Below are 14,286 nucleotides of genomic sequence, written 5' to 3'. Positions count from 1 at the left end.
AAATTTCTGCCAAATGTTTATCTAAGTCCACATTGTTAAAAAAGAAACTCACTTTTGAATCTTTAGCTCCTGATTCTCTCTTTTGAAATAGGCCAGTTCATTCCACACAGCATCAGAATCTTCTTGTCGAAGTTGTTGGGGTTCTGCTCTCTTTATTTTCTTGATTTCAGTCCTATATTTAAAATGAAGTGGCTTTCTTCCTTAATATGTTCAACGTGAAATAAAAATGCATTTAAACATTCCCTAAACTTAAAAATATCTATTGCCCAAATTTCTAATTCAAGCTCACCCCTTATAGAATCAATTTCCTAAAACCTAAGTGCATAGAAATTAAAATCCTATCATACTTTCCTAAAAAGCTAAACTGCTACTACAGAACGCAAACTTTTAAGCAGATAACATGATATCCTATTTCTCTCTTTCATTTTGCTAGTAATAAATCATACATTGCAGATTGTCACAGTTTCTAAAAGAGGCTATAAGCAATCCACTCCTCTAGAATTTGCTACCAACCAATCTGAATGTGGTATATTTGTTCTATAATAATACAAGCTATTTTCCGTGAATAAATACAGAAAGCAGTTTTCACACTTCTAATGACTACTAAAAAGTTAGGTGAGCACACTCTAAATCCAGGACAAACTGCTTTTTCACTGCTTTACCAACAAGAGACATGAAACATTTTTCATTCTTCAAAGGAAAAGAATTAGATGTGACAATTATCCATAAAACATGCCAAATGCCTTTTATGTTTTCATTTTCTGTACATAAAACAAACTCTTCATTTTTATTTTGTAAAAGTGCTGTACTGGCCAATTTAGAAACAGTATTTCTCTATAGAGCAGACCAATGTGTATCATCAACATTGCCCTAAAGGATCCATCTCAAAAGATGAGAGGGTAGTAGATTTTCTGTACTCATTCCGTCCTTTGCCCTGTGTTGATACTGTTAACAGGGGAACCACTTACGACTAACCAAGATCTGAACACCTGTTCAAGAGCAATTGAATTGAGACCACCAATTCGTTCAGATAAGCTGCAGAACAAACTGATGGATAGTAAAGATTTTCAAATTGCATACTAGGTTGAAGTAGTTTTAGGATAGTTACCTATGTATGTGAATTTCATGTTTATCTTGCTTTTCAATTAAAACTTAAAATATTTTTTGAGTTATAAACATTGTAACACTAGTATTTATTTAGTTTTCAATCAGATGCATATGAACTATTTTTAAGTTATATACTTTTATTAATCTACTTTATTGATATAAAAACATACATTAGAATTCATAAGAACCTATGATAATGATTTCTACATATAATAGGAAAATCTATTGTTATTGCTAGCATGTTTCTCTGTTTTCATTATATTGTTTATTTACAAATTCACAATAAAGATTTGACTACCAAATACTTTCTTTAAAATCAAACAAAAGCCATTAAAACACCTATATGATGCTACTCCATTCCATTTAATATTTAGGGAAATGCCTTTATGAGCTATGTAACTCACATGCCACTGCCTTCTTCCCACTGTTTTAATTGCTCTTTTACTGCTCTGTAGTTGGTCTGTAACATCTGTAGCCTTTCCTTGCGTTTTTCATGAGCATCTCTTAGCTCATCATTTTCTTGGCTCTGTAAAACACAAAAAAGCAAGTACACAAGTTTGAAGAAAGTATTGGTGTAACGTTACAAATAAAAGGTTACCCATCTAAATATGAAATTTGAAAGAAAATAGCATGTGAATATGAATGAGTTTATAATACTTAAGGAGAAGAAAGGGAAGAATTCCTAAAGTCACAGAATAGTTTTGTTTGATAAATTGGAATCACTGTATTTCCTCAAAGCTGCTTAAGTAATGTCAAATTTTTGCTATCAAATTACTTTCCTTTCCCTATCATTAATTAGTATACATACAAATATTTGTGAGCCAATCTTACAGATTTTTATTTTTTTTAACACAAGGATTTGTCCATACATAAAGTATGATTATTTTGTTAGTTGTAAGTGCACGTGTCATCAGTGTAAGTGACTAGTAAGACCACTTCTTCAGCCCATGTATTCATGATTAGTTTCTTATAAAGCACAAGAATTACATAAGAGGAAGAAAATCCGTTGGGACCTATGATAGGAATAGTTTAGTCTTTTCGGTTGTACCGTGAAGAACTGAAATGGGACAGCTGGGCTTGGTACTCTTGAAGAGGTCATGGAACAAACAGCACTAGGTTAAACAAGTATAGTCACTGACTTTTAAATATTTTAAATAGAGCACATGAGGTAAATCTTCATTTTTAGATATAACCGTAAAACAAACTTATACAGGCCAACTTTTCAGTTCAGAGGATGTATTCATATTACTTATGAACTGCACTCCTCAAAGCAAAATAAGTAACTTCTTGAGTGTTTTTACCCTTGACAATTTCAAATTTGTTTTTTAAACTGTTTTTCATATTTCTGTATGGAGAAACTTATGTACTTATTTAGTGGGGGCAACAGTACTCTCTAATAGTATAATGAGGTGAGATGAGTAAGCACATCGCAATTAGAAAGATTGAAATTCCATTCTTCAAGTGTTCTCCTGGTAGCTGCATCATTTTAAGAACACTATTTAAATTAATTTAATTAATTTTCTGTAAAATTAATTTTCTAGAAAAGAACATAAATTTTTAAATTATTTGTTTCTCTGTTTTTTTAATTAAAGTTTATTGGGGTGTAAATTGTTAGTAAAGTTATGTGGGTTTCAAGTGTACAACTCTGTAATGCATCATCTATATATCACATTGTTTGTTCACCATCTAGTCGGTTCTCTCCATCACCATATATTTGATCCCTTTATCATCATCTACCGCTCCCCTTCCTCCTTCCCCTCTAGCAACCACTAAACTATTGTCTGTGTCTATGAGTTTTTGTTTGTTTGTTTGTCGTGTTCCTTCCTCGCTTTCAGTTTTATAAGCAAAACAAGTCAGACAGAAAAAGTTGACAACCATATGATTTCATTGATATGTAGGATATAAAACAGATATTTAAATTATGATGACTAAATTAAACGAGCTAATATACACAGAAAGCCCTAGGACTGTGCTAGCCTTATAGAGGCACAAAGCAAAGTCAGTTTCCTTCCCTCACTTCTCCTCAGGTATGAACACTAATGCCCTTCTCATTTAGAAGCCAAATTCACTCTTTCCTTTACCACCTGTTTCTCATATCAATGGTGAGGTAATACTTTATAGAGTTTGCATTGTTTCATTGCAATTCTACCTGTCTCAGCATTATGTCATTCTACTTAGAATATGTGTCTAGAAATTTGCAGATATTAGAAAAGATTCATGTCAAAACATAATTTTAAAATAAACTTATAGTTAAACAGAGTACTTAATTAAATATTTCAAAAATAGCTTCCTGTAATTATTCTTCATTAAATCAAAGTTCTTCCTCATAAACTCTTATTTTACAATGAATTTTGTAGCAATTATTACATACAAATTCAGTGTTTTGGAATCATTAAAAGTCTACGTTAGAGTCCCTAGAAACTCTGAGTACACAGAACCTAAAAGATTGACGAAAAAGTAAAAATTAATTAAAGGAGACATCCAATTTTTTTTCTATTACCTTTCACAATAATCCTATGTTGAATTAATGGAACAAGTTGAGTCTCTTATTGATTATTTTAGCATTTTCCTATACTGACTTAGCTACCATTAATTACTGAATTTATACCCAATGTTTTTCCAAATTCTCAAATAATCAACTATATTATATTATTAATCCAAAGATTAAGACTTAAACATTTTTTGACTCCTCTGTGTCACCCACAATGTGCTAGGCTCTGTACTAGGCATAGTACTTTATTAAAGCACTCAATGTGGCCACCTATAATTCCTAAAACTTGACTATAATATATTCACTATTAGGAAATAGTTTTGCTTTCCTGTAGTAATTGAAATAAGTAGCTCCTTCCATTAAGTAGTGATTATGGGAAAACAGCTTTATAAATAGGTTTTAAGCTTTAATTTTTACACGCTTCGTAATTTATTATAAATAAGACTAGAGTGTTTATATAATTCTTACAGAAGCATTAAAATCTAAACTATTAAAAATAAAACCAAACTAGAGATTATTTGATAAATCAGTTTGATAGACATAATTTACAACGATAATTATTCAAAAATGAAGTTTCATCCAATGATTTGTGCTTTGATACTGCTGATATACAACTATAATACATGGGTTAATTTAGTCCTAGAGACTATTGTTGCTTTGGCCAACTTTAGAAATAGTGAAATTTTATATAAATGTAAATATAAGATAGATAGATTGTATATACTTCAAAGAAAAATAATTTTCCCTATTTTACTGCAAGAGCAGATGTTGGCTAAAGGTATCCAAGATATGGTGATAGAAGGAGAACTGACTCTGGGTGGTACATATATCACACAATGTGATATATAGATGATGTAATACAGAATTGTATACCTGAAACCTATGTAACTTTACTAACCATTGTCACCCCAATAAACTTTAATTAAAAAAAAATATTCAGTCAAAAGTTGGATATCTCAAAAGATATGTTTAAAAAGAATAAGCAAAATACTTTTTTACAATATTCTAACGTACAAGTTAACTGTAGTTTGGATTACGATTCTTTAGGTACATTTGACTTATAGTAGCCTAGGTCAAAACAACAGTAATTCATTTGGGAAATATTACGCCAAAGTTCTTACAGCAAAATCAAGTGTAAAGACTGAAAAATACATTTAATATCATTAATTCTACATTTTCCTAAGGGGATACACAAAAATATCCCATGGGCAGTCACTGAATTATATCCATTTATTAGATCATTCAATAAAACCTTTACTGAGTTTTTTCTATGTCTTTTGCAATTAAACTAGCTAAACTAGAGGCTCTAATTTCTGTGTACAAACAAGTCTAAATGACTAAAACATTAGAAAATAGGAAAGTTCTCTTAACTGACTTTCCTCAATGCTATTTGCAATTCTATTTTTGAGTTCATAAGAATAGAACTTATTCTCAATCTGTTCTTCTAGTTTGGTCAGGCCTAAGACAAACTTGGAGTGTAAACACTGTTAATGAAACAGTGGCTCAATCTTCAGCGAATGGTAGTAAGGTTTTTAAAAAGTTTAAAAAAACAAAAATTTTATAAAATGTAATGTTTCCATGCATATTTAATTTCAGAATGCATAAAATTCATAAATATGAGACCTCTGAAAAATAAAAGACATATAATCTGTCTTCAAAGGACATATGTTATTAAAGGGCACAGAAAAGTGCTAATGAATCAAGATGCCAAATGCAGGAAAGTCAGTAAAGCAGAGATTCACGGCATTAGCAATCTCAAGGATAGTAAGAATTTTGTGAAGCTCTCATGCATTGGTTTCCAAATTATACTTTGTTAAGTTATTGGTTTACTATACTCACGAAGTCAGGATTTGAAAAAGGGTAGGAGTTTTATAAAAATAGCTTTTATCTCTTCTACTATTATTGACTCTTTAATTACAACATTGGTCATCCATCTTGAAAACATGTACAACTAGCCACAAAAGTAAGCTGAGCAAGGCAATATGCTAATATTTAAATAAAACTCATAGCTATTATTAGAATAATATGCTTGACTTACTGCTGATGTAATAAACAGCATCATTTAAATGTATCAAAGTGTATATACGTAAATTAAAAAGTACCCTGGAACCAATCACTCTTCTGCTATACAATACAGGTTTTGTTTACCCACTTCTTTTGTTAAATGCTCTTGATTATAGTGCCTTTTTCATTCAACTATTTTGTTCCTTTAAAATAAGAAATCCTATCCTACTAAATGATAGAATGCAAGAAAAAAATTTTCTACCACGTTTTCCTTCTTTAAAATCTGTGACAGAAAACACACATTTGAAATTCATGATTGTCATCAATTGACTTGACAAAGGACTACAGATAAAGTATAAATGAAAAAGAAATTATATGAAAAGAATTTTACTCTGAAAATAAACATCAGGTCTCATGCAAGAAAACTGTTGTTAGGTAAAAGGAAGGAGGAAATAAATTTGTATAATGCTTCTGAGTCTAGTCTTTCTGATATAAGATATTCCAGAAGCGCAGGAGAATAGATCTAAAAGTGTCTGAACTGCTCTACTCTTTCCTGTCACAGACAAGGGAGTATCAAAGACTCATAGACTGGGTGCAAATGAGTGGAGATCCTCTACTACTGAATGGGATATGTGATGGTTAATTTTATGTGTCAACTTGACTGCCCAGATATTTGGTTAATCATTATTTCTGGGTATATCTGTGAGGGTGTTTCTGTATGAAATTAACGTTTAAACCAGCAGGCTGAAAAACAGATTGCCCTCCCAAATGTGATGGGCTTCATCGATTCCATTGAATGCCTGAACAGAATAAAAGGCTGTATAAGAAAAAAATTCTTTCTTTCTGCCTGTGTTTGAGTTGGGACATAGGTTCTTGCCTTCAGGCTCATACATGGACTTGGACTGGAACTTACACAGTCAGTTCTCCTGGTTCTCAAGCCTTTGGACTCGGACTGAACTGATACTATTGGCTGCAGACCTTGGACTTCTCAGGCTCCATAATGGCATGAGCCAATGCCTTACAGTAAAACAATTTCTCTCTCTCTCTCTCTCTCTCCTACCCACCCCTGTTGTGTGTGTGTGTGTGTGTGTGTGTGTGTGTGTGTGTATTTCAAGAATAACAATGTCATATGTCCCATTAGGGTTATAGCTTATTGCTTCTTTTACTGGGATCACCCAGACCAGATTAATATAGGATAGAAGCTTTGGTATGTGAATTTCAAGAACTATGTAAAAGGCGGAAGATGATAGACTGGCTTCCTAAACATGCCCGTAATATTCCGTGTGTACCCCACCCCAATGTTTATACTAATACATGTTTGTAACCTGAGAAAGGGTCTTAAAAGATAGAAACTCATCTTTTCTCCTGTTGTACAACAAGTGACTAGCACAATGCTTGGCGAATTGCATTGCTCAATAAGTTATGGAGTAAACAAATAAATGAGCAAATGACTCTAGGTGTATAAATTTCAAGTATGGTAACTGCTAGCAAGCTAAAGTCATCTGATCATTTTATTTTTGATAGAAACAATACATGATAATTTTCCTTTGTTTAAAATTAACAGTTTAACTCTGAATAAATATAAATTAACGCTTAATGTTCAGTGACTAGGCAGAAGATATATTAATTGTAGCTTATGGTTAACTACATCTGCAAACCATATTTTGTTCTAGAGCACACATAATGTAAATCAAACTATTTCTCCCTAAGAGTAATCTATACGACAGGAATCTAAGCTGTAAGTGCATTCGATTCTAATTGTGCATAAACTGGGCTTCTCATATAATATCATAAAACTACTTGAGATTCAGTTAAATGGCTAAATCGCAAATAGTACAGGGCTTTGGGTAGTTGTGAATAAAGGATGACAAGATTAGCCATATTAAATTCACAGAAACAAAAAAGCCCTCAATATGGTCACATAAAATTGGTTTGATATGCACAAACAACTTCTTCTGAGAAAGAGAATCCACCGAGTATGACTTGGAAAGTATAAACTCTCAAAGATAAGCCAAAAAGGCATAAGCTTCTTAAACACTGGTAGACTGCGATTCAAATGCGATGTATTCTGAGACAAATTCAATTGAAATGGAAAAAAAATAATGTACACTCATTTGCCTATGTAATATTTCTGTAAAGGACAAATTTACATGGCCTGAGTTAGGTTAGCATAGTTTTTAATTCACTTGTCTTTTTACATGTTTATTATATATAAAAAAATACAAGAAATTCTCTTTTACTTGCTATAGTTCTATTTTTTTTGTCTCTGAGACACTATAAGAAATGTACTGCCAATATTAAGATAAAATATTCCCAAGTAATTTTAAAGTGGTAGTTTTCAAGTAGCAAATTTTTTTTATTACGTTTTGATCCTCAGAAATGTTAAAACAAAACCAACTTATCACACATTTTTATATATATAATTAAATTCAGGAAAGATAAATGATAAGCAGTAGTTTGTAAAATGAATGCTTACTTTGGTATATCTTTACCTTTGCAAGGTTATTATTAAAGAAATTATTTAATGTTCACCTTTAGTTGTAGGGCCTTTTCTAAGTTTTCAATCTTTCTTTCAGCTATTCTCAGCTTCTGCAGCTCGTCTGAGCTGGTGAAAGAGCTCTTTGGGGACAAAGACCTTGAACGTTTCACAGGTGGTTCCTCGAGAATAAAACAAGGACATGGTTGAACTAGTTGGAACGCTGGATTATGAAAGACATGCAAAATTAAAGAACAAGTAATTTTGAATACTAATAATGAATTATAAAAAAATCCTGCACAGAATACCAGAGAAATAACAAGCGGAATTACCACAGTGCTACCGCTAAAGGTTTCTCTGTGACTCGTTAATGAGAATATTCATTTACATTTACATTGTTTCTTTCAGAATAATGATGTCCCATTAGGGAAGACTAAAGGGTTATAGACTCAGAAATGCAAGAAACCTCATTACAAAGGAGGGGATAGAGGCTGGTCTAATTGCTCTATAAGGGTCCAAGGTTACACTTGATAGGACAACGAGAAACAAGAGGGAAAGGATTTTTTTCCCTTTGAAATAGTTTAACACACTGTGAAGTTGAAGGAACAATATGCTTGAGGAATATAAATACAACAGACAGTAGATCTTATACCATAATGACCATATGGTCATTAACTATAATGTGGCTAACTAGAGACAAGAATGTGTGTTTATATTATGTACAGCTTCATATACCAATCTGGAGAAGGAATATGTGAAAGTAACTATTAAGCTGGGCAACATATTGTTCATACTTACTGCATGTCCTTATGAAAACGAAAGAAAATTTTGTCTAAAATATCCATCTTGTTTTCTTGACTTTTGTTAAAAGCAATGACACATCACAGCAATATATTTTTAAACTTCAGCAATACAGCAAGCAACCAAATTAGGCCCTATAATGTTTTCTCTCAATTTTAGAGATAATATTTCATTTAAATAAAGCTCAGTGCTATGAAACTACTCCAAAATGTCAAGAAACATATAATACAGTTGTGTTTAAATAAATCAATGAATACAGACATATATACATGCATAAAGTTCATTTTTCTGAAAATTACTAATAATATTAGAGGAAGCAAATACAAGTACCACAGAAAAATGGGTCTATATTTAAATGTTTTCTTTAAGATAGTTTGTTCTACTCAGGAAAAAATGGAAAGAACCAAAAACAATTATCTTGAAAACATGTTTTTCAAAATATGGTTTTCTACCTTTAGAAACATTATTTTCTAGTGCTGAAGTAACAAATGTGAGAAAAATGTGTCTAAAGCTCCTTACTTTTAAGGAAATGTTATTTCAATTTATCTAGAAATAACATATTTAAATGTGATATTATGAAATTTTTATATTAGTCAATGTTAATAGAAGTTGTTGCAGCATATAGGAATATGTAATGAATACTAAAAATAGGAAAGGCTGAGATGTTAATAAGAAACATGCTACAAAAATTTTGCTTATTTTTCATTATTGCTATTCCTTTCAATCTGAAAATATATAATCGTACATATCAATGTTAATTCCATTTAATAGTTTATATTCCACATGGGCAGTATTTAAATATCATCTCTGAATGAAATAGAATTAAGATATATTTTTCATCAAATTAAAATTAAAATATTGAGTTAATGACTAATACCACTTTAAAATTTTTACTTTGATTAATTTATCTAAGAGACGATAGATGAAGGATACTTTCTAAAACTTGTAATATAAAAATGCTAATTGCTGCAAAACAGGTATAATACTACTAATATATTTCATTAATTAAATTAGGAACATAATATTCAGTCTTTAAAAAAGGGAAAACTCTCTACTCCCAACAATAATTTTTTTGAGCATTTGGCACATAACATTTTTTAAAAGCTTCCAGAAATATAAGCAGAGAAGTAAATGTTGCTGTGTTTTTTAATTTCATCACTTGCCTTACCAGCCTTATCCTGACAAATTCACAAAATGACAAAAATCCCTACCTTTTGCTTCCCTTCAGCAATTGTCAAGATGCTCTTTTTTGAGGAACTTTTGTTGGTAGATCTGTTCTCTGACAGTTTTTCATTGGCAATTTTCAGCTTCTCCTGTAAATACTCAATTTCGGACTTCTGTGAGACCATTAAGGTTTCTAAGCTCGATAAAGATGGCTGTTGAGATACCTATTTTAAAAAGTATATGTGCAAATACATTTATATCTTATATTACTAACACACATATGCAAATATTTATATATAATGTTACATTATGTGTCATAAATACTCAGAGAAAGAGAATTTCATTTTATTGATATACTGTTTAATAATATATGTTAATAACCAGCATTAAACGTCTATCATCCTAATAGAATGATATTTTTCAATAAAATATCCAAGAGTCTATATACATATTTTTATAAATAATATTGTCAAACAGGTCTGCAAAAGAAAAAATTTAAAGCATGGTTGCATGATACACACCACTGACCTATAAATTAATTATTTAAAATGGATGATTATACACATATGTATTTCCTCACGAAATACTCAGTGCACCATCTGATCATCAAGAGTTATGCAATATCTTTGAACATAAACCTGGGAAAAGGAAACCAACAGCACTATAAGTCTAATTAGCTTTTAATGTATCATTATTTAATAATAATGACTCAAAGAACTCTGATACTTTTAAAAGTCAATACAGTTCACAATATTCTCTTCTGAAATTTTTTCCAATGTCAGATAAACTGGTAATAGTTAAGTACCACATTTTCACAACAGAAATCACAGGAAACTTGTTCATGACAACTAGCATTCTGGAGAATTCCACAACCATCTTGACTGAAAACAAGCATTCTGCAAAATTCTACTGCCATCTTGACTGAATTAAAACCCATGTATGTATACTACTACAAATTAACCACTTCATTTACAAAAAACAAAAACACTAAATCATAGTGAAAACAGTTGTTGATGATGTCCAGCAAAGAAAAGTCAAATCTTATGATTCAAATATTACCAATATGGATCCAGTAGCCCTGAAAATAGTTTCATTTAAAATGCAGGGAGCCCCATATTTCCTAAATGATTTTCTTAATAACTATGAGAAAAAAAGAATGTTTAATTTTTCTGATCCAACAATGGAAATATTGTCACTTTCTACTTTTGACTTTTTTTTTCTTTTTTTAGGAGATAGGCAAAACTTTCCTAATTCTAATCTTTATAATGAGAGGGATCATCTACACTATAATATTATACTTTCCTCATATGTAAATCACCAGGTTTCTCAACCTTTATTCAAACACACGACTAAATTATTTTCCTCTGAGTGTTGTCTATAATGTATTGATACCACATTTACAATATAGTAAAAACTTACTCCACTACCTTGCTTTGAACATCAAATTAAAATACTTAAACACTTTTCTTCCAAACTCTAAAGGACTTTGTCCTATTCTTTCCTCGCCCTTGTAATCACTGTATAGCCTAGATTTCTTTTATTTTTTTCTTTCTCTTTTGTAAGCAGTTTTATGTTTATAAATATTTCCTTTGATTGGGATGTCAATCTGAACAATTTTCAAAACTACTTGCTCTTGTCCAGTTTTCATTAAATAAAATTATGAAGAATATATAAATCATCCCATAATTTGCCAAAGAAATTCTATATAAGTCGTCAAGGTCAAACAAAAATTTAGAATAAAACAGGAAAAATGTAACTTTAGTTTATTAGTATATCCAATAAGCAATCCTGTGTTCTTTAATAAGTGAGTTTTGTAAGTCATCATTGAATTATAATGCAATAAAAATAAGAATGTAAAAATATGAATATTAGGTCAAGAAGCTACAATAACAAAATAACTCAAATATTCATGAGGATATTAAAAATGCTCCAACAGTGGATAATGTAATAGTAAAAGGGCAGAATTCCTTCAAAAGACTTCAATAACCAATAAGAGAACTTCAAAACTGAAAAAAACCTATGAAAATAGCGATTAATACAAATTCACATAGGAGCCATGAAGATAATATAAAAAAGTAAAATGGGTTGTGTTTGGTTTGTTTTAAAATTACTGCTTTAGAATTCATTCAACAGAGACATTCTGTATACGTATTAAACATATAGATATATTATTCAGTTCCACAAGGGAACTTACACATGCTCCCAGTTTTTAAAAAACGTGGTCTCTCTCTCTCCTCTCTCTCCTTGTATCACTTTTGCTAGAGATATATGCAGAAGTATTTCACATTTCTCTTAATATGACCATTTTTAAAAGTGTACGTATAGTGAAATGTCAAATGATAAATACTCAGCCTCACTTTGAGCAAGTAGGAATGTTTTTGTGGCAGCAGTTATTCAGCTCCAGCCAATTGCTTTCATAGAGGATGTAGCCTAAAAGTGCCAGATCTACTGATACTCAAAAGAAGCAAGGAATCTAGATTTCTACAGGATATCTCCTAATTTTAAAATATTGACCAGACTCACTTTATGACTCCTGAATTTTGAGAATATGATGGTGGGAGTATAAACTGCTACAGATTTCCTAGGCAAATTTTGAAATATGCATCAAAGCACATGAAAATGTATCAAACCTTTGACTTAGCATTCTAATCATGCTGAGGATTGATACAGTAAAATATACATGCTAAACTGTTATGTGAGAAAAGCAAGTTACGAAAGAATGTAGTATAGTGTAAAGAAATAGATTTTGCCAAATATGCATAGGGAAAAAAAAAACACACCCTAAAAATATTACAGTGTTATTTCTGAGTGGAGGGATTACACGTGAATTATTTTCTTTATACTTATCTCAATTTCCTTATTGTTTTTACAATGAACATGTTACAAAATGTTTTTTAAAATACATTTTTTTTTCTGAAAATAAAAAGAATTTAAAATTCAATAAAAAAACAACAACACAATAGAGATACGGGAAATACAAATGAAAGTCTCTCAATAATCTCATCTCTCAGAGCTCACTAATGATAAGTTTGGAATATACTACCCAGACTTTATAAAAAAAGGAAAAGCATTGTAATTCTGCCCTTTAACCTGCTTTTTTAAAAATCGACTTTATTTTTTAGAACAGTTTTATACTTACAGAAAAACTGAGCAGGTAGTGTAAGAGTTCTCCTACAAGTCCCACTCTCACCCACCCAGGTTCCCCTATTATGCACACCTAAAATTAATATGGTATATATGCTACATTTAATGAACCAATATTCATAATTATTTTTAACTGAAGTCGATACTTTATTCAAATTTCCATAGTTTTCAACATAATATCCCTTTTCTGTTCCAGGATCCATCCGTGATACCACATTACATTTCATTGTCATGTCAGCAACTCTTGGCTGTAATAGCTTCTCAATACTTTTCTTATTTTTTTAAGACAGTGACAATTATGAGGAGTACAATTCAGGCATATTGTAGGATTCCCCTTCTATTGGAATTTCTCTATGTTTCTCTCATAATTAGATTAAGCTTATGAGTTTTGGGGAAGAATATCACAGAAGTGCCATTTTCATCATAACATATCAAGGGTACATATCATTAACATGATTTGACTGTTGATGTTGATCTTGATCACCCAGTTAAAGTAGTGTTTGTCAGGTTACTCCATTGTAAAGTTGCTCTTTTGTCCCACATCCATACTATAGTAAATTAAGCTTTTGAACTTTATATATATATATATATATATATATATATATATATATATATATATATATGTATACGTGTGTGTGTGTGTGTGTGTGTGTGTGTGTGTGGTGCCAAAAAATGCATACATATTTTAAGAACGGAAAAAACTGTATTAAAATTGTAATACAATGAGTGATGCTAGCACTCATTTGATTAACGCCATCTTTTGAGTGAATGTAAATACTACACATTGCTCCCGTAATTCAATTCAACTTCGAAATGTAATACATAGATAACATCTCTTAAAATGTGTAACTTTTTTTGGCACCCTCGGTGTGTGTGTATATATATACATATATATATACACACACACAAATATACATATGTATATGTATATACACATATATGGTATACATGCATATAATATTTATAATATATATAAATGGAGATATACGTATATTGTTATGTATCCTTACTTATCCTATTTAAATGCTGTTTCACAGGCTTAGAGAAATGAAGACCACAAATTCCCCTGTCTGTATTCTATTGACTATAAAAAACTAGA

At 30.8% G+C, this 14,286-nt stretch overlaps 1 protein-coding gene across 8 annotated transcripts in view; it reads right to left on the bottom strand.

Moving 5' to 3' along the window:
* CNTLN (centlein) overlaps positions 1-14,286 on the bottom strand; it is a 277,826-nt gene that overhangs the window by 130,521 nt on the left and 133,019 nt on the right. For 7 of the 8 annotated variants that reach the window (XR_016019468.1, XR_016019466.1, XR_016019467.1 and 4 more), the window contains 4 exons: positions 10,091-10,267; positions 8,135-8,260; positions 1,512-1,633; positions 53-172 (listed from right to left, as the gene is read on the bottom strand). Coding sequence is in view for 1 of the 8 variants with exons in the window: in XM_088793521.1 (XP_088649647.1) it covers positions 53-172; positions 1,512-1,633; positions 8,135-8,260; positions 10,091-10,267 (545 nt within the window). In the remaining 7 variants the exon portion in view is untranslated. The remainder of the gene's footprint in view (positions 1-52; positions 173-1,511; positions 1,634-8,134; positions 8,261-10,090; positions 10,268-14,286) is intronic. The other variant, XR_016019469.1, reaches the window with a different exon arrangement.

Source organism: Rhinolophus sinicus, chromosome 16 (assembly GCF_057876585.1).
Source record: "Rhinolophus sinicus isolate RSI-liver-muscle chromosome 16, RSI-T2T, whole genome shotgun sequence".
NCBI lineage: Eukaryota > Metazoa > Chordata > Mammalia > Chiroptera > Rhinolophidae > Rhinolophus > Rhinolophus sinicus.
This window is presented reverse-complemented; position numbering and strand designations above follow the sequence as displayed.